At 42.5% G+C, this 19,161-nt stretch overlaps 1 protein-coding gene across 1 annotated transcript; it reads left to right on the forward strand.

Annotated features, from left to right (window-relative positions):
* The first annotated feature begins 4,107 nt into the window (after positions 1-4,107).
* LOC140371917 (serine/threonine-protein kinase DCLK2-like) lies at positions 4,108-19,161 on the forward strand. The gene is made up of 15 exons (XM_072459151.1): positions 4,108-4,576; positions 9,432-9,811; positions 11,436-11,562; positions 12,561-12,686; positions 12,824-12,903; positions 12,979-13,051; positions 13,688-13,793; positions 13,879-13,936; positions 14,701-14,820; positions 15,871-16,017; positions 16,194-16,327; positions 16,405-16,482; positions 17,278-17,374; positions 18,302-18,382; positions 18,939-19,161. Exons 1-15 carry the CDS (start codon positions 4,156-4,158, stop codon positions 19,074-19,076), a joined length of 2,166 nt encoding a protein of 721 aa, XP_072315252.1. The 5' UTR covers positions 4,108-4,155; the 3' UTR covers positions 19,077-19,161.

The raw sequence follows: 19,161 nt of genomic DNA on the forward strand, positions 1-19,161 counted from the left end.
TGTAAAAATGCATGTATTACAATAATGCTAACATATTATAAAGGTTATATCTTTCCATGTATTGTACTCTTATGTGCCATCTACTTGTGACATCTAGTGGAGAAGTTAATTTAAGTGAAGTGAATTTACGCTCCACAAAGGCGTCCGTGTCCGCCGGCCGCTCCAGCCAAACAAAGCCGAGGACAGCGCGTCGAGGGCGGGGCTTGCGAAGGAGGAAGAGTCGGTGTCCGCTCTGGCTCTGCTCCTCTCCGTCTGCGGGGCCACGCTGCTGCTGCTGCCGCCGCCGCCGCCGTGAAGCCGACTGTCTGACACCCGCGGCCGCCTCTCCATCGCCGTGTCCCGGGGCTCCAGCAGCGGGCGAAGGCGAGCCGAAAAGAACAGCGCGGCACCGGGAAGGGAAAGATGGCGGAACAGGGAAGATGAGCGCGCTTCCCCCAGCAACACGCCGGCTCGTCGGCGTTCACTGGTAGGTGGCTCCCCGTCGGCGTGAATGGCTGCGGCAGGGGCGCGTGCAGGCGCCGCAGGGTTTGGACCACAAAAGCACCCGCGAGATCACACGCGCGGTCTCTTTTTCCGTGGTTGCCGGTGTCACTGCTGTGTGCGCGGGGCTTATTGACGTTAAGTGCGTGGTTCCTGCGGTACATTCTGCACGTCCCATTCACGTGAGGCGTGGGTCAGGCTCCGGTCCTTCCGCCAGACCTCTGGACCGGTGCAAGGTCCGGTGCTTCCTCTGGACCGGTGCAAGGTCCGGTGCTTCCTCTGGACCGGTGCAAGGTCCGGTGCTTCCTCTAGACCGGTGCAGGGTCCGGTGCTTCCTCTGGACCGGTGCAAGGTCCGGTGCTTCCTCTAGACCGGTGCAGGGTCCGGTCCTTCCTCTAGACCGTTGCAAGGTCTGGTCCTTCCTCTAGACCGGTGCAGGGTCCGGTCCCTCCTCTTGACCGGTGCAAGGTCCGGTCCTTCCTCTAGACCGTTGCAAGGTCTGGTCCTTCCTCTAGACCGGTGCAGGGTCCGGTCCCTCCTCTAGACCGTTGCAAGGTCCGGTGCTTCCTCTAGACCGTTGCAAGGTCCGGTGCTTCCTCTAGACCGGTGCAGGGTCCGGTCCCTCCTCTTGACCGGTGCAAGGTCCGGTCCTTCCTCTAGACCGGTGCAAGGGCCGGTCCTTCCTCTTGACCGGTGCAAGGGCCGGCCCTTCCTCTAGACCGGTGCAGGGTCCGGTCCTTCCTCTAGACCGGTGCAAGGTCCGGTCCTTCCTCTAGACCGGTGCAGGGTCCGGTCCTTCCTCTAGACCGGTGCAGGGTCCGGTCCTTCCTCTTGACCGGTGCAGGGTCCGGTCCATCCTCTGGACCGGTGCAAGGTCCGGTCCTTCCTCTAGACCGGTGCAAGGTCCGGTCCTTCCTCTAGACCGGTACAAGGTCCGGTCCTTCCTCTAGACCGGTACAAGGTCCGGTCCTTCCTCTAGACCGGTACAAGGTCCGGTGCTTCCTCTAGACCGGTGCAAGGTCCGGTCCTTCCTCTAGACCGGTACAAGGTCCGGTCCTTCCTCTAGACCGGTACAAGGTCCGGTCCTTCCTCTAGACCGGTACAAGGTCCGGTCCTTCCTCTAGACCGGTACAAGGTCCGGTGCTTCCTCTAGACCGGTGAAAGGTCCGGTCCCTCCTCTAGACCGGTACAAGGTCCGGTGCTTCCTCTAGACCGGTGAAAAGTCCGGTCCCTCCTCTAGACCGGTACAAGGTCCGGTCCTTCCTCTAGACCGGTGCCACTGTCAAGTCAGTCAGTCCTGATTTGCATAATGTGCAGTGCCAAACCTGTTTTTGTGGCACGGGTCAGTCTTTTACTTTCATTTTGAGTAAAGGTGAAGTCATGTTTCGGTCATGAGTCCGTGCCAAGCCCTGGATTGTTTTAGTATCAGTCCTACTTTAGTCCGTGGTTTGTCTTTCTGGTTTAGAAGTGACTAATGTGAGTGCTGACCTTGGTTTAAAGTGACGTATGACACATTTTTACAATTTTCTAATTTTGACTTTATTTGGTGTATTTATACCTTTTTGTACATATAAATTACAGTTTTACATTGATCGAGCAGGTATTTGTGGAGAAAATGACAGGAAGTGACATCACACCAGGTACACTCATTTCGGTTAAAGTTCATGCAGAATTTACACCAAAGAAACAACTTTTTTCGCTCAAGATATTTTGGTTTGCTGGGTAATTCCGAGTGTGATGAAATTTATAAACTTAAATGTGCTATTCTGAGAACATTTTTATCATTTTTTAGCAAAATACATTTAGCTTAACTACATTTTAGTTCAATGAGTTGTCCGACCTGTAGGGGGCACTTTAAGTCGCATTACGGCTGCGTTCACACTTGCAAAATATTTAATTTTTCAAGTTAAATGTGACACAAAAAGCCAGATGATTTATGATAATTTACATTTAGGTCTATTTTGGGCTGTATATTGAACAAAAGATACTTAATTTTGCTTCTAAAATGGTCATGATTGTTATTCAAACTAAATATTATATATTTTTGAAAGGAAAAAGTCCTAAAATGTTGTACAACAGGACGCAAAAACCCATGAATTGTCTGATTCCTGGACTACAGCAAAGTATAATTGAGGTTTTTTGATAAATCTAAATAAATCTGAGCCGTGTCAAAGAGAAAACTCGACATGATTTACTCTCTTCCTCGCTCTCTTCACGTCGTCCCCAGGCGCAGGCGGCTCGAGGGATTTAATTAAACTAAAACACGCTTTGTCACGTTTTCGCACGCTTCGTTTGGCCGCTCGAGACCCAGAAACGCTCCAATTACGCCGACGTCGCTAACGGACTGCAAACACCGACTATAAATCACTGTAAATCCAACACAACGACATTCAGTTTAGAAACGGCGACAAACGTACGATCGTAGCGGATTTGACGATAGAAATGACAAACGCAAGTCTCCAGTGTCTTATTTTGTGTGAAACGTTGGCGATAAACTCAAAATATGGCTGTTAATTGATAGATTTTTGCTTATTTAAACAGATTTTATCCGATTATATTTGATTCATTGGGATCTGATGACTGATGTATGATTAAAAAAGGTGTTAAATGTGCGTCAACAACATTTTTTTCTGTTATTTTTCATGCTAAAACGAGAAAAGTGACGCTGTGCACCTCGTTTGAAGCGTTCAGTCGCTAACACAACCCGTCGTTCTTGTGTTTTTCAGCGACGGATGAGCTGCTGCTGGTCTGAACGCTGAACATTTGGGATTTCAGGGCTCGGATTTAGCTCCTAAACGACTCTTTTCACCCGCACGACCTTCACGACACCGAGGAGTCCAAACGGCCGGCTTCACTTTGGATATTTTTAACTTCGTTGTCCGTCTGCAGTGCCATCCCTCGTCGAAGAAAGGCATTTTTGAAGTTTTTTGCGCCCAAATTAAGACCCGTTTTTGCCAAATAACTCTGAAAGTACAGCTGCCTTTACCAGCAAACAGTCTTGACGAAGCATAAGCAGGTTAAACATTTGCCAATGGACCAATATTGACTTTACTCTAGCGTTTTAAGCGAGCCGCGGCTGGATTACGACAATTTTAGCATTTTGTGGGGTTTAAACACTTGAAATTTGAATGAACTTGCCAAATTGTTGGAAATTGTAGCTGTAAAGTTCCTTGGGAGGAAAGATGCGAGCAAGACGTAGCTGATTGTCATCGATTTTGATTGATATTTTCAATTAAATCTTATTTCTTGACGAGTGTGTTGGACCTAAACAGTAAAATAACTTAAATTAACGCCATACGCTGAAGTTGAAACGCCAGATTTTGAATATAAAAAGGAACATTTTTGATATTGTCATTGTGTATTTTTGACAACATTTGGCCAACATAGCGTTAAGTAAACTTACAAGGAAATATACACTTTGTTTTTAGTATTTTTTGCACTTTTTTGACAGTTTAACGTTGCCGTTCTTAGACTTTTTCAAAACTGTAAAATAAAATGACACTTATATTATAGAATCACTGTTTTTGGAGCCGTTTTTCCTGCCCTTTTCAACATTTTCAAGTCAATAACGAGAAAATAATGACCCGTCTGGACTCTTAGTAGAATTCCGCGCCACTCTTTTTTTTTTTGGGGTATATTTTCTGATGTAGCCGGCCGTCCCTCGAGACCGTCGCCATGTCGCTGAGCAAGACCCTGGAGCTGGAGCACTTCGACGAGCGGGACCGGGCGAGGCGCGGCCGCTCCACCCGGACCAAGCGCGACGACGCCGCCGCCGGCTCGGGCCCCAGCTCGCGGGGCAGCAGCCTGGTGCCCAGCCCGGCCCACAGCACCAACTGCAGCTACTACCGCACGCGCACGCTGCAGGCGCTCACGTCGGAGAAGCGCGCCAAGAAGGTGCGCTTCTACCGCAACGGCGACCGCTACTTCAAGGGGCTGGTGTACGCCGTGTCGGGCGACCGCTTCAGGTCGTACGACGCGCTGCTGATGGAGCTGACCAGGTCTTTGGCCGACAACCTCCACCTGCCGCAAGGAGTGAGGAACATCTACACCATCGACGGGAGCAAGAAGATCACCTCCATGGACGAGCTGGGGGAAGGTAAGAACTCGACGCCGCTATGCAGGAAATGTCACGCGAGTTATGGCCATCGTAGTGTCATTTTAGGGGCTTTTGTTGGGAATAATGGCCGATATATCGAGATTTAGGTTATATTAAGATAAGATATGCCTTTATTGTCCCACATGGGGAAATTTCATTGGTGCAACGCAGGTACTTTTGTGTGTTATGTGAAATTTGAATATGGAGTTCATTGTTTTGAGTGAGAAATGCTTCAAAAAGAGTTGATTTAAAAGTAAAAATGGGGGAAAAAAGCGATGTTATGTATGATTGTGATATTTCTGCACTTTTGCGTTTTAATTTGACATTTCTTTGATGATTGAACCTCGACAAATGCATTTAAAGACATGTTTTAGCACATTTCTGTCGGACGTTTAGGGAATATTATAAATAAAATGGAGATACAATGTTGCCGACCTCTAAATACAATTTGCTTGTAAATGTCGAGGAACAGAAAGTGACCGGATAGAAAAATTTAAGCACAAAAGTACAGAAATATCATCTTATGCACAAGTTTCTTCTCTTTTAAAATGGGATAATCTCACGTTGGCAGTTTGTGAAAGTGGGAAAAAGAAAAGCAAGCAAATTGTAAAAAGAATGTGAAGGGGAAAAACCATGGAAGTGAAGCAGAAAGATTCAAAACTAAAGTTAATTTACAAACGCCAAATCTCCTGCAGCACTACGACAATTATCTGGACTATTACACGTGGCGTTTGTTGGAAATAAAGCCGTTTAAACCGTTTAAACTGCACCGTATTAAATCAGAATGAGACCAGAAGAAGAGTGTTTATCAAGAATCTTCCATTTCTCATATTTTATCAGTTTTATGGCGACAAAACTCCGACGTTCATGAGAAATAATCACGAGACTGCTCGACTCCAATCGAAATCATTTGCTCCATCGTCAGTTTGGTGAGATATTATCGGATGTTTAGAAGCGATCAGACTCGGGAAGCGACCGCCGTCCAATCAGAGGCGACCGGTGCTTTTAATAGCGCCGTCTTCAGTCTGGTTTTAGTTCCTCCTGTATCGATCCGTGCTGATAATTGTGCCGTTGATGCGCCGGGATGAATAATTGAAGCGATTGTGAGTGACGCAGACGGACAAAGGAGACGATGGACTGAATGATTGATGTCGGAAGTGCGTTTGTACGAGACGAGACGAGAGAGAAGTCTTTTACAGCACGTTTCTGTGATTTAAATGCGTCGTTTTGTGCAAAAAAAAAGCAGAAACGACTACATAGACCATGATCCTTTGCTCCATTTCAGCGCAGCCGATATGAAGATGTGACTTTGAGGGTTGAAGGGATTTTAAAAGGTCAATGTAAACGAATCTCAAACAATTCGGCAAATGTCAAGGTTGAGGTCCAAGTGCAGCGCAAAAAGTGAATGTCACGATATCTAATTTAAAGGTGAGGGAAAAAACGTTCAGATTTATTGATTATTTGCGATTATTGAGACCGAACAATAGGGAAATCTTTTGTTTTCTTGGTCTGACGTGTCACTGTTCCTCAGGTTTGAGCGGTTTTACCAAACTGACCTTTCTGAAAGACGAAATAAAGTGAAATGTGACAAAAAAACGCCAGATAAAGAGTTCTTTACATTTAGGTCTGTTTCTATCAGCAAAATATTGAAAATAAATAAATAAGAGGGACATGATTTTGCTTCTAAAATTGTCACGATGATTATTTTTTGGTTCTTAGGATTTATATTGTGACCTGAATCCTGTAATCACGATTATCGATTCACCTGATCATCGTGACATCCTCGATCACAAATGCTGTTGGAAAGAGAACACCAATTTAAAAAACAATACAATTCTAATCCATTATTTTTGCCGCCAATATTTTTTTTCTGTACTATATTTTGTAACTATAGCAAAAGTATAAATGTATATTGCAATAACATCAAGATCCTCCATCTGACAAAATCACAGTTTTTGAAAGGAAATATATTGTAAAAGAATAATTCTACTTATTTTCATTTTTCTGACTAAATTCGCCTTGATTTTGTCTGTTTCTTCTTGACTTGTTAATTAAGTCTTGCACATGTTTGTTTTAATACAACAGAAATTATTGTGTGAATTAAAATATTGCAATAGTTTTCAATATTGCAGTGCTGTACTTAAAAGTTGTGTTGCATATTAATACGACAACTTTGCCACATCCATTTCTTTCTCCACTTCCTGCTGAAGTGTTCCTTTCGAGCCTCATCAGTTTGTGTTTGCACGTCTGCTTTGATTAATGTCGGTGTAAATGTCATTTAGAGAGTTCTGGCTCATCTCACTTTTACGCACTCTGAAAGTCGTGTCCACTAATGAGACTCTGACGGGAAGTTCTGCCTCTCCTACGACACTCGAACGCACCGCACTCTCCACCACGGGCTCCTCTCAGCCTCTGAGGGGAGGAGGAGGGAGGAGGGGAGAGGAGGAGGGAGGAGGAGAGAGGAGGAGAGAGGAGTGAGGAGGGGAGAGGAGGAGAGAGGAGGAGAGAGGAGGAGAGAGGAGGAGAGAGGAGGAGAGAGGAGGAGAGAGGAGGAGAGAGGGGGAGAGGAGGGGAGAGGAGGGGAGAGGAGGGGAGAGGAGGGGAGAGGAGGAGAGAGCGAGAGCGAGAGGGCGAGAGAGGACGGCTTTGAGAGGGAAACTGCCACATTGTGACATTGGCTGAGTGGAAGGAGGGGAGGAGAGGATGGATGAGAAGTGGGAGGAGGAGGAGAGAGTGGGAGGGAGAAGGGGTGAGAAAGGGGGAAGAGGAGCGGGACGGCTTTGAGAGGGAAACTGCCCATTTGTGACTTTAGCTGAGTGGAAAGAGGAGAGAGGCGATTAGGAAGATAAGGAGGGAGGAGAGGGAGAGAGGACAAAGAGGAGAAAGATGAGGAGGAGGAGAGGGAGAAAGAAGAAAGGGAAGGGAGGAGAGAAAGAGGACAGAAAGAGATGGACGAATAGAGAGAAGGAGAAGGAGAAGGACACTGCAAATGGAGAGATGTGGCTGGATTCCAACACTTGACACGTTTGATCTGGACGTTTGTGCGTCGTCGTGGCAACAGGAAACATGAGACGCTGAAAAAACGTGAAACTCAGACGTCGTTTCATGTTTTATGCAACAATTAATTGGTCAAGCGCCGAACATTCTGACACAATCGTATTTATTTTTGCCATAAATAAAGTAAAAAACAACATGTCATATATTTTCTATTTAATTTAATTATTCAAACATTTGTGTTATTTCAGTTACATATGACTTTAATAAAGAAGATTAAAGACAGACGTAGTCCGATAATAACCTGTATTTTATATATAATCGACTTAACCGTGACTCGTCGTCTATAAAACGTAATCGCCGTCACATTTTGTTGAAATCGAAACGCGTGTGAAAAGAACTATTACAACAAAGACGGCGACGTTATTAAATCAAAATGTTCATTAATAATACACTTTTCACACAGAACCCTTTAAAGTGCCTCCGACAGGGTTTTATTTTCATATTTTTTGCATATAAATGATAGTTTTACACCGATCGAGCAGGTTTTTGTGGAGAAAATGTAGAAAAAGCTATGACAGGAAGTGACATCACACCAGGGACACTCATTCCAGTCAGTTTATGCAGAATTTACACAAAGAAACAACTTTTTTGACTCTTTAAACATTAATTCAACACAATAAAGTCGCTCATGTATCTTTATGTGTCAAAATAATTAATATAATAATAATAATAATAATAATAATTAATATTAATATTTAGAGAGTCAAAAAAAGTTGTTTCTTTGTGTAAATTATGCTTAAACTTTGACTGGAATGAGTGTCCCTGGTGTGATGTCACTTCCTGTCATTTTCTACAGATTTTTCAACGTTTTCTCCACAAACACCTGCTCGATCGGTGTAAAACTATAATTAATAAGTACAACAGGCATAAACACACCAAATAAAGTCAAAATTAAAAAATCGGTGTCACTTCTAAACAACTCCACAAACTCCGGAGGAAGAGGAAGTGCAGATTCTTCTTCTGCGTCGCTTAGAGCCTCGAGCGCCCTCTTGTGGTTGTCAGTGTGAAAATAACGAGGCATTCATAATACAGTGTAATACAGTGAACCCTCGCTATAACGCGGTTCACTTTTCACGCTCTCGCTGCTTCACGGATTTGCATCATGCATTGTGTTCTGCATTCTGATTGGCTAAACAGTCTCTCCGCGTCTTCTCTACCCGCGTGTCAATAACGTTACACCGTTATCGACACACACAATGTCGACAAAACGTTCTGCACCGACAAAGGTGTTAGTCCAAATGAGAACTCCACTTTAGGTTTGGTTCATTTATTTAGCGAACACCACGTTCACGTTAGCCAACACAACAACCTCGGTCCCACCCAGACACGTAATACAGGTAAACAGAGCAGTATCGCCCCCTAGCTGTCAGGCATGAGAAGTGAAACTTAAGAAACTAACAAAAGCCACTTGCGGTCGGGCCCAAAAGGCAGAGGAAGATGAAACTATCGCAGAAAAAGTTCAACTTAAAACAACAACAAACGTTTATACAGTACTTTTATTAGTTAAACAAATGCTTGGGCCTGTAAGAAGCTTTTGTTCTTTGCTTCCAATGTTTTATGGAGTATTTCATTGTATAATAACTGTAAAAAAAATAAAGGTTTCTACTTCACGGATTTCGCCTATCGCGGGTTCTTTGTGGAACGTAACCCCGGCGATAAACGAGGGATCACTGTAACATCACATATAAGTCTCTCTGGAGTATAAGTCGCACCCCGGCCAAACTATGAAAATACGGTAAACAAAATCTGAACGTACAACAGAACAAATCCTACAACGCCCTTATGCTTTTCCCTTCAGGCGAGTGCTACGTCTGCGCCTCCAACGAACCGTACTGCAAAGTGGACTACACCAAGATCTCGGTGCAGAGCTGGAGGCCGGGCGCCGGCTCCTCTGCCTCCGGCCGGGGCCAGGTCCAGTCGGCCGGAGCCTCCGCGCACCCCCCCGCCCCGGGCCCCCGGGAGCGCGGCGAGGGCCGGGAGGGCCGCGAGAGCAAGGACTACATCAAGCCCAAGCTGGTGACGGTGATCCGCAGCGGCGTCAAGCCCCGGAAGGCCGTGCGCGTCCTGCTCAACAAGAAGACGGCGCACTCGTTCCAGCAGGTGCTCGCCGACATCACCGAGGCCATCAAGCTGGACTCGGGGTCCGTGAAGAGGCTGTACACGCTGGACGGGAAACAGGTGGGGCCCGGTCCAGCCAGGGAATACAGGTCTCTCACTCATGGAAGCTATTGAAACCGTATCGACGTTTCATTGACTTGTTTTCTTCACGAGTCAACTGTGCGTGTTTGTAAAGTGTTGTATTGTTGCAGCTTGATCTAGAACGTTCTGATGTCACAAAAACGGTGAATGTGAGGAACAAAGCCGTTTAATGTATTATAAAAGCAGGAATTTGGGAAAAATCTTGATTGTTTTTTTCAATATAAAAATGCCTTGAAACAAATGTTACCTTGGCTATAAGTATTTCCTCTCCTCCCAAGCTTAAACTAATATAAAAAGTAAATACATGTGACCAAACCAAACCAAAAATGTAACACAGACAGAACTGTGGTAAGTGTCTGGTATGTTAACGTAACATATGAAGTTATTCAGATAACTATAGCATAAAGAACATGCTAACAAGTTTACCAAAGCATCAGTTTTACCCCAAATCAATAAATCCATTGAATTCTTCTTCCTCTGTGTCACTTCTAAACAACTCCACAAACTCCAGAGGAAGAGGAAGTGCAGATTCTTCTTCTGCGTCGCTTAGAGCGCCCTCTTGTGGTTGTCAGTGTGAAAATAACAAGATGGTAATAATATCACATATAAGTCGCACCCCGGCCAAAACTATGAAAAAAGGTGCGATTTATAGTCCAGAAAATACGGTAAATATATATTAGGAGGAATTTTAGTTATTGATAAGTGTCGATATAATGATATTTGCCATCGATCGACGCATCGCCAATGCCCAACGTGGCGTGGTGTTCGCTGTGATTGGTCGAACCCGCCTGTCACTCACTCCTGAGCCCGACGGGACGAGCGGCAAACACGGCGTCCTGTTTTTGACCCGAGATGTGACACGATATCGCGAAAAAAGAACGAAAACGCGATTCGCTTTGTAACGCCATTTCGCCCAAACGCTAAACGTGTGGAAATATATATATATATAAACTATAAACCCAGTCGTTTCTCTGTCACGGTTCGACCACAATTCGATCTTTACCTTCTCTCTTTTAATCTGTCGTTTCCGAGTGCAGCTTTTTTGCTGACGCAGACGACATGACTCGGCACTTTTGACCCTTCTCGCTCTGAATCCAGGTCATTTCACCGTTTGTTTAATGTGGGTTTAATCCAGAGACGGTCAGAGATGATTAGTGCCAGCTGTCGTCTGCCGTTGTCCCGCCCCCTTTGTCCCGCCCCCTTTGTCTCATAAACGACTCGACCTCCCGAATGCTCCGCACTTTGGCTCAAACTGCCTTTTCTACAGGACGTGAACGTTTAACGCTCAATTTAAGACCCACTTGTGAGTTTTTATGCAACTTTACCATCTTTTATCACTCGTTTTTCTTGTTTTTACTAATGGTGTTGTTATTGTGTTTGTTGTTTTAACTAGAGCTGGGCATTATTACATAAAAAAACATAAAACGGCAGTTAATATTTGGTGTTTACGGATTTTTATTATCTCGAAACGACTGGAAACACTCAAAAATGTACTTTATCAATTGGATTTTTCTGTTTTTTACTCATTTTGATTTGAGATGTCTCGTTTAAATGAATGTCTAAAGTAAATGCGTGGATATATAGATTTGTGTCTCGCTTGCAGCTGACTTGCCTGCAGGATTTCTTCGGCGATGACGACGTTTTCATGGCGTGCGGAGCAGAGAAGTTCAGATACGCCCAGGACGACTTTGTCCTCACCCACTGCGGGAAGACGCCAGCTTTTGTCAACGGTAAAACATCAACATTTTCTATCGTTTTCTTTAACCATTTTATTATTATTTATTTCAATTATAATGTTTTTCTATTGTTGTTGTGTTGTTGCTCTGATGGTTTTGTTCTTTGTTGGAATAAATAAAAGAAAGAACAGAAAATCCATCTTTTAAAAACTCCCTTTCGATAACTTTATCCTGCTTTATTATTATTGTTTTTATGTCTGTCTCAAATGTTAAATGTCAGAGTATTTTTAAAAGCGCTTTACAAGTGTTATGTTTTTTATTATTATGTATCTTTTATTATTATCTGATCATGTTTCTAACCTAAACTGCACCCACAAGACCGACTAGTTATACTGAAAAGTACTGGGAAATATAGTGTATTTATATTTATGTGTAAAAAGGCAGATTAAAGTCATGATTCAGTCCCAAATCAATCTTCTGACGGCTCATTTCACGCATTCGAAATCATTTTCATCCAAACAAAAACAATTAGTTCATTAATACACAATTTTGTCGGCTGAAGCACCACCTTTTACGGATTTTACTGATTTCTCTGATTTTACTGATTTGTCAACTAAACATAAAGCTTTCTGCCCAAATTATTTGAAATGTGTTAAATTGATTTGGGCTGGATTTAAAAAAAAGGAAAAAAAACATAAAAAATAACCCAAAATTAATCCCAACCAGGAGTTTTCAGAGTTACTAATATTAATTGCCGAAAAAAAACAGGTAAACGGTTTAAAATAATTTACTATATTTTCATTTGATTTATTTGTATTCATCTGTAAATTAAAAAAAAACACACAATTCACTCCCAAATCTCAAACTTACTCACTCCAAACCTTCTCCTTGCTGCTGTGGCTCATATAAATCTTTACAAACGCAATAAAAAAACACGTTTACTCATAAAAATGTTGGTCTCCATGAACGCACAGCATGTCACCGTGGCAACCCTCCATGAAAAAGGCGCGTAAAGACAAATCGGACGTATCTATCGACTCTTTTGTGTCCAGAGTGCAAATCCAAGACGCCCCGCCCCGTCGTGTCTCCAAAAACTCCCAGAATCCCTAGCGGCTCCAGCCTGACGCCAAGCAGAGCGCCCTCTAGAGGACTGTCCCGGACCAAGTCTCCCGTCGCAGGTATCGCAATTTACTGTTTTATTTTTAAGCGGGAACAACATTAAAACATCAATAAAACACAAATTAAAGTCTAGTAAAGGATTTGTAACTTATTTTCAGTCCAAATAAGTTTTTTTTTTTTAAATGTTGTGATGTAGTCAACGAGACGCAATCCAGTTCAAAGACGCCAAGAAGTAGTCCCTCTCCCACGAGCCCCGGATCACGACGCAGTGTCAAGGTGCGGATCATTTCCAGTTTTATACGTTTATTTTTACATTTATTTGACTGTAAAATACGATTTGTCCCCGCGCAGATCTCGCCTCGACGCTCGTCCTCCACCGACGTGAACGGAGAAGCGGAGCAGCCGGAAGACGACGTCGTGGAAGGTTTGATTTATCCACGCTTCAATGAGCATTAAAAAAAAACATTAGCAAAATAAAAAAAAGAAGTTGAATAATTGTTAACTCTGAATAAAATTGGTAAAATATATGTTGAGCAAATTAAACGGATTTAATTTGAACAGTATTGGATTTTTCTCCGATTCTTACGTTATCGCACGGTATTTATTCAGCAATATTAAGCAATCGATTGGTTATTTTTAATTTGTAAAGCACAATTCATACAGAAGACGGGTTACAGAACCGTAGGAAAGCCATTCAAATCACGATACAGAACAATAAAATTAGAAATTGTCACGTTAAAATCAAAATGTATGAAGAAAAAAGGCAAATTTACAACGTTGAACCTGTTAAAACACTTGTTTTGGTGTGATTTTTGTTTGAATTATGGTTTCGTTCTCAATTTAGACTTGGTTTAGTCCTGGTCTTGTCCAAGTTTAGCTCAAAATTTAAAACAAATCTGCTTATTAGTAAAAAATCTGCTTATTTATTGTAACAACGTTCTCTTTCCCGTCTCTCCATCGTTTAAACATTATAATACTGTAGAATACTGCGATGTACATGTACTAATACTATCATAACACTGTAATATTCCATAAGTCAGTTTTGTTTCGTGCTCGACAGTGAATGGAAACCTGCTGATCTCGTCGTCCATGATCAGCGACAAATACAAAGTGGGGAAAGTGATCGGAGATGGAAACTTTGCCGTGGTCAAAGAGTGCGTCGAGAGGTAAAACAAGATTATGAAATGAGATTATGAATGGAAAAATGTGATAAAGTGTGTGGTCTGGTGTAAATGTGTTTGTGTTGCGCAGGGCGACGGGGCAGGAGTACGCGCTCAAGATCATTGACAAGGCTCGCTGCAGTGGGAAGGTGCTGTGCATGCTTTTATCTGCACATTTAAACACATAAAACCTTTAATGTAATATATTTAAAATTGGCGTGAGCGATATTGACAAAACATTTTTTAAAACTATTTTTTCAAACGTACAACAAAAATATACACACAAAACTGACCTATGTAAAGAAATATGTAATGATGATTAAAATAATAATAATAAAACAAAATATAATTAAAAAGGATAATAAATTAAAAAATACGGGGAAAAATTATATTGTGTTATGTTTGAGTATCTTGATAATAATATTCAGAGAAATGGGTTAAAATATGTCTTTAAATGCATTAGTTGAGGTTTACCGTATTTTCTGGAGTATAAGTCGCACCAGCCAAAAAATGCATAATAGAGAAGAAAAAAACATATAAGTTGCACTGGAGTATGAAATTCAGTTGCAAGTGTGAAAATAACAAATAATATCACACATAAGTATAAATATAAGTTGCACCCCGGCCAAAACTATGAAAAAAGCGACCGGAAAATACGGTAATTATCAGACAAAAATAAGAAATGTAGGAAATATCACCTTTTTTATTTATCTCTTTTTGCAGCATTATTTACTCTGCATGATCCACCCAATATTGAATTTAGCATATTTTTAAAACAACATTCACGATATTCCTTCAAAAATGTTGTATAGCAATCTCGGATTAAATTGAAAACCATAAGTAAAATGGTTTTGTCACATTGGTAAAATATGCAAATGTATGATACTGTTTGTAACGTTTCCTTTTGTTACAGGAACATCTGATCGAAAACGAAGTGGCCGTTCTGCGGAGGGTCCGACACCCGAGCATTATCCAGTTAATCGAAGTGGACGAGACTTCCACGCAGCTGTTTCTGGTCATGGAGCTCGTCAAGGTGAGATTTTAACTATCGCACCGCTCGTATGAAAGGATCTGGAAAAGTGTACGGGTTGAGATGGTTTGGACACACAAAGGAAGGAGTGTACTGTATGAGGAGAGGAGGCCAAGGAGATTTATGGATATTAATGAATAAAAAACACATGCAGCCGCTCTGACTTCTGGTTTAAAAACGGCGCTTTTAATTTACTCAACTTTTCCGACTTTCAGCTGCTACTTTTTCCTCCCACGCTTTGAACCCCCCAGTCCATACAACGGTGCGGTTCATTTATAGATTTTTACTGGCTATCGGCCACCGGTCACCACTCTAGCAGGAAGCGTTTGACCCACTGTAGAAGAAGACATCAATGGACAGCGGTCACTTTATTTTAAGCTCCAAAACGCTGTGTGTTTTATCACAATCGGACATGAGTCACGGAGAAATGAGTCTAATGAAGAAGTGAATCTAGACGCGGCAAAACGCACGTGGAGCGCGGATATGCGATATGCAGCTGTCTGCAGTATAGAACCTGCCGCATTGAAATTACTGTATTTTCCGGAGTATAAGTCGCACCTTTTTTCATAGTTTTGGCCGGGGTGCGACTTATACTTATATTTATACTTATACTCCGGAGCGACTTATATGTGATATTATTTGTTATTTTCATACTTGCAACTGCATTTCATACTCCAGTGCGACTTATATATGTTTTTTCTTCTCTGTTATGCATTTTTTGGCTGGTGCGACTTATACTCCGGTGCGACTTATAGTCCGGAAAATACAGTACTTTCTTAGCCAGACCGTGGACCATATATTAGTGTAAATATCTCGTGTTACAACGTGGGCACCTGCGGCTTATTGACAGGCCCGTATGTGTAAAAGTTCTTGATTCTTTGTAAATTCGTCGGAGCGGCTTTTACTCAGGAGCGAGGTGCAGCCCGAAAAGTACGGTAACTTATCAGATCAAAATTGGGATTAAACAAGGGGTAATGTCATGTAACCGAATTTACGGCGCGTCGTCGGGAAAACCGCTCGGCCTGAGAACGTCCCCTTGTCCGTTTTTTCCAGGGCGGCGACCTGTTCGACGCCATCACTTCCTCCACGAAGTACAGCGAGCACGACGCCAGCGCCATGGTCTTCAACCTGGCCGGAGCCGTCAAATACCTGCACCGGATGAACATCGTGCACCGGGACATCAAACCCGAGAACCTGCTGGTAAACGACGCGGACGGATGTTGCGTTTGTGCCGCCGGGCAAGACGCTTTACCCTCAATTCCATGCATTATTCTTAAAAAAATACTGAAAGAGGAGGGCGTTTTGTCGTGGTTAGCTAGTACTTAGCTCAGCGTCTTGCACATTAGCTCCTCGGTTTACGTTCCTCTGCGCTTCAGGTGTGCGAGTATCCCGACGGCACCAAGTCTCTGAAGCTCGGCGACTTCGGTCTGGCCACGGTGGTCGAGGGGCCCCTTTACACGGTCTGCGGAACTCCGACCTACGTCGCTCCGGAGATCATCGCCGAGACCGGGTGCGTGGGGGATTCGTCTCGCCGACTTGCACCTACTGTTCTAACGAAATGACCGATTATCATTGTTGTTTGCGCAGTTACGGTCTGAAGGTGGACATCTGGGCGGCCGGCATCATCACCTACATCCTCCTGTGCGGGTTTCCTCCTTTCAGAAGGTCAGCGCGCCGTCCCAGTCTGAATGCTTCCATGGTTTTAAATTGGATACTGGATAATGATTTACTGCGAGCGCTCGGGGCGTAATGAGTAAGATGATGCCGTTTCTAGGGCTGGATGGTCGCAATAAGCAACGTGAAATGACTGGGATTATTCCTAAACAAGCAAATGTCCTACTTCAAAGCAGTCTTGTTTTTAAACTGACTGATAACAGCTGTTTACACCTTCGCAAACTCAGAAATGCATTCAAATTTCACTCCCGTCTCGATTAAAACGCAAAATCAACCTAGATACATATACTCTACTCACACTACGTTAAGTGCCCCCTACAGGTCGGACGACTCACTTATCTAAAACGATAAATGTACTTTGAATTTTGCCAGAATTGTTCAAAAAAAATCTTTTTTTTTTGGTTTATATAATTTCACTTCCTGTTTGTAATTGATGACATCACACTAGGAAATTACACAGCAAACACAAAAACAAATGTCACAATTTGTTTTATGTGGCAAATAAAGTGTATGAGAGCGACTTTATTTTGTCGAATTTTTAAAGTGTCAAAAAAGTAGTTTTTTGTGTAATTTCTGCATAAACTTTGACTGGAATGAGTGTGATGTCACTTCCTGTCATTTTTCTACAGATTTTTTTAAACTTTTCTCCACAAATTGCTCGATTGGTGTAAAACTATAATTTATACAAACCGTACACCAAATAAAGTCAACATTTGAAAATTGTAATGAACATGTCATACGCACTTTAAAAAAAAATACTGAAAAATGCCGTTATTGTCGTTGCAGTGAGAATAACATCCAGGAGGAGCTGTTCGATCAGATCCTCAAAGGAAAGCTGGAGTTTCCTTCTCCGGACTGGGACAGCATCAGCCTCCCCGCCAAGGTACACCACTACTCACAAGTCTGCCAAATACTATACTCTTCAACAATAGTCAATATAGTCCTCCAGTATGTATAATTATAAAGTAATTATCTGAAATGTTGACTTATTTTCTATTTACTTACAATAAAAGCACTATTTTGTCAAGTATGAATGGTAAAAGTTACAACTTAACTACTAATAATCAAAATAAGAATCACAGTCACAATAAGAATCATAAGATAAGATAATACTTTATTGTCCACACATGGGGAAATTTCATTGATACAACGCAGGTAGATGCAGAGGAAAAAGACTAAGACAGATTATAGGAAGTTTAAAAAACACTCTTATTAGAAGAACTCTTATAAACAAAAACTCCTATAGACAAAACCTCCCATTTCCCAAAAAGGGATGGAGGGGAAAAATTAAGGATGACGTGATGATCTCCGGGTAAAACGATGGTTTCCCCCTCAGTTTCATATAACTGTTTCAATAATCCAGCCGAACAAATTCGAAACAAGTTGAATTAAAGCGATACCAGCGCGTGTCCCGATCGTACAACTAAAGTAGATTTGTATTTTGTAAAAAAAAAAAAAAAAAAAAAAGCACAATAAGTGTGAAAAAAGAGCGGAGCGTTGCAACGGGCTGCCAGCTGGACCGGCGCCTTTGATAATGGTCACAATAAGATCAGATCATAAGTCATAATAATCATAGTCGCAATAAGATTCATAATCACAATAAGGATCAGGATCATAATAATCCTAGTCACAATAAGGATAATAATAAAGTCGCAATAATCATAATCATAATCACAGTCACAATAGGAATCATAGTAATATTTTGTAAACATAGCCTAAAACTGTCTTTAGATAACACAAACCATGTATAAAATACTGTAGATCAATATCAATGTTGTTGATGTCTGAGTATTGTTTGTGTTGTATTCAGATGTTGATCAGTCAGATGCTGCAGGTGAACGTCGACGCCCGGTTCACGTCTGAAGAGGTTCTGTCTCACCCCTGGGTCACGGTAAAATCACTCAAATACATGTATTCAATCATAGACGTTTTCATTGTTAAAAAATACCTTGGAGGCCATCAGAAAAGTCATGTAGTGCACCTTTTTGCAGTAAACACTTGGCAGTCGTCATGGTAACATTGAAACAAACGTCCATTTTCAGCTCCGAGTTGTTATTTACTATCAAACTAGCCCCTTTAATGGGCCATCAGCCTCCTATTGTGGCTGGCTTCCTGGCTCACTCTCTCTCCTCCCAGAGTGCCTGATGAGCATCCGAATGCCCTGGGCGTCGACCTCTCCAGGGATTCAAAATTCCATTATAAACAACTGGAAGGTTTAATCTTAAACCACTGTTTCTATTTAGGGATGGATTTTCTTTTTTAACAAAGATTACCTCTTTAACCGAAGACTGTGAGGTGAAGATTCTAAGCAGGAGAAAACATGGTTTGAAACGGGAGTTAAAGAGGCAATCTTTGTTAGAAAAGGAGAAAATATGCTGAAAAGATAATAAATAGTTGACTAAATACTTCCCATTCTAGTGTTGAAATGTGTCGTTTTTCTGTTCCAGGACGAACCTCTGGGCGACACCAACAACTTGAGCTCCCCAGAAGACCAACCTGAGGACCAGGACCAGGACCAGGTTTTGGACCCGGAAGAAGAGTCCCCTGTTCTGGAGACGAGACAGATTCCTTCACCCATGGTCTAGAAATACCAACTACCGCAACTGCTACTTCAAAAACAACCACTACTACCACGTCTACAACTACTACTACTACTGGATACACTAAACA

This window comes from Eucyclogobius newberryi, unplaced genomic scaffold (assembly GCF_026437365.1).
Source record: "Eucyclogobius newberryi isolate DKJ021-1_F unplaced genomic scaffold, fEucNew1.0.hap1 SCAF_22, whole genome shotgun sequence".
NCBI classification, from domain to species: domain Eukaryota; kingdom Metazoa; phylum Chordata; class Actinopteri; order Gobiiformes; family Gobiidae; genus Eucyclogobius; species Eucyclogobius newberryi.

Excerpts from the sequence above, each read along its gene's own strand:
- LOC140371917 (XM_072459151.1), top strand. The coding sequence starts at position 4,156 with ATGTCGCTGAGCAAGACCCTGGAGCTGGAGCACTTCGACGAGCGGGAC. Across the intron at positions 13,052-13,687 it reads GGAAGACGACGTCGTGGAAG|TGAATGGAAACCTGCTGATC; the intron begins GTTTGATTTATC and ends CGTGCTCGACAG. Across the intron at positions 16,328-16,404 it reads GAGATCATCGCCGAGACCGG|TTACGGTCTGAAGGTGGACA; the intron begins GTGCGTGGGGGA and ends TTGTTTGCGCAG.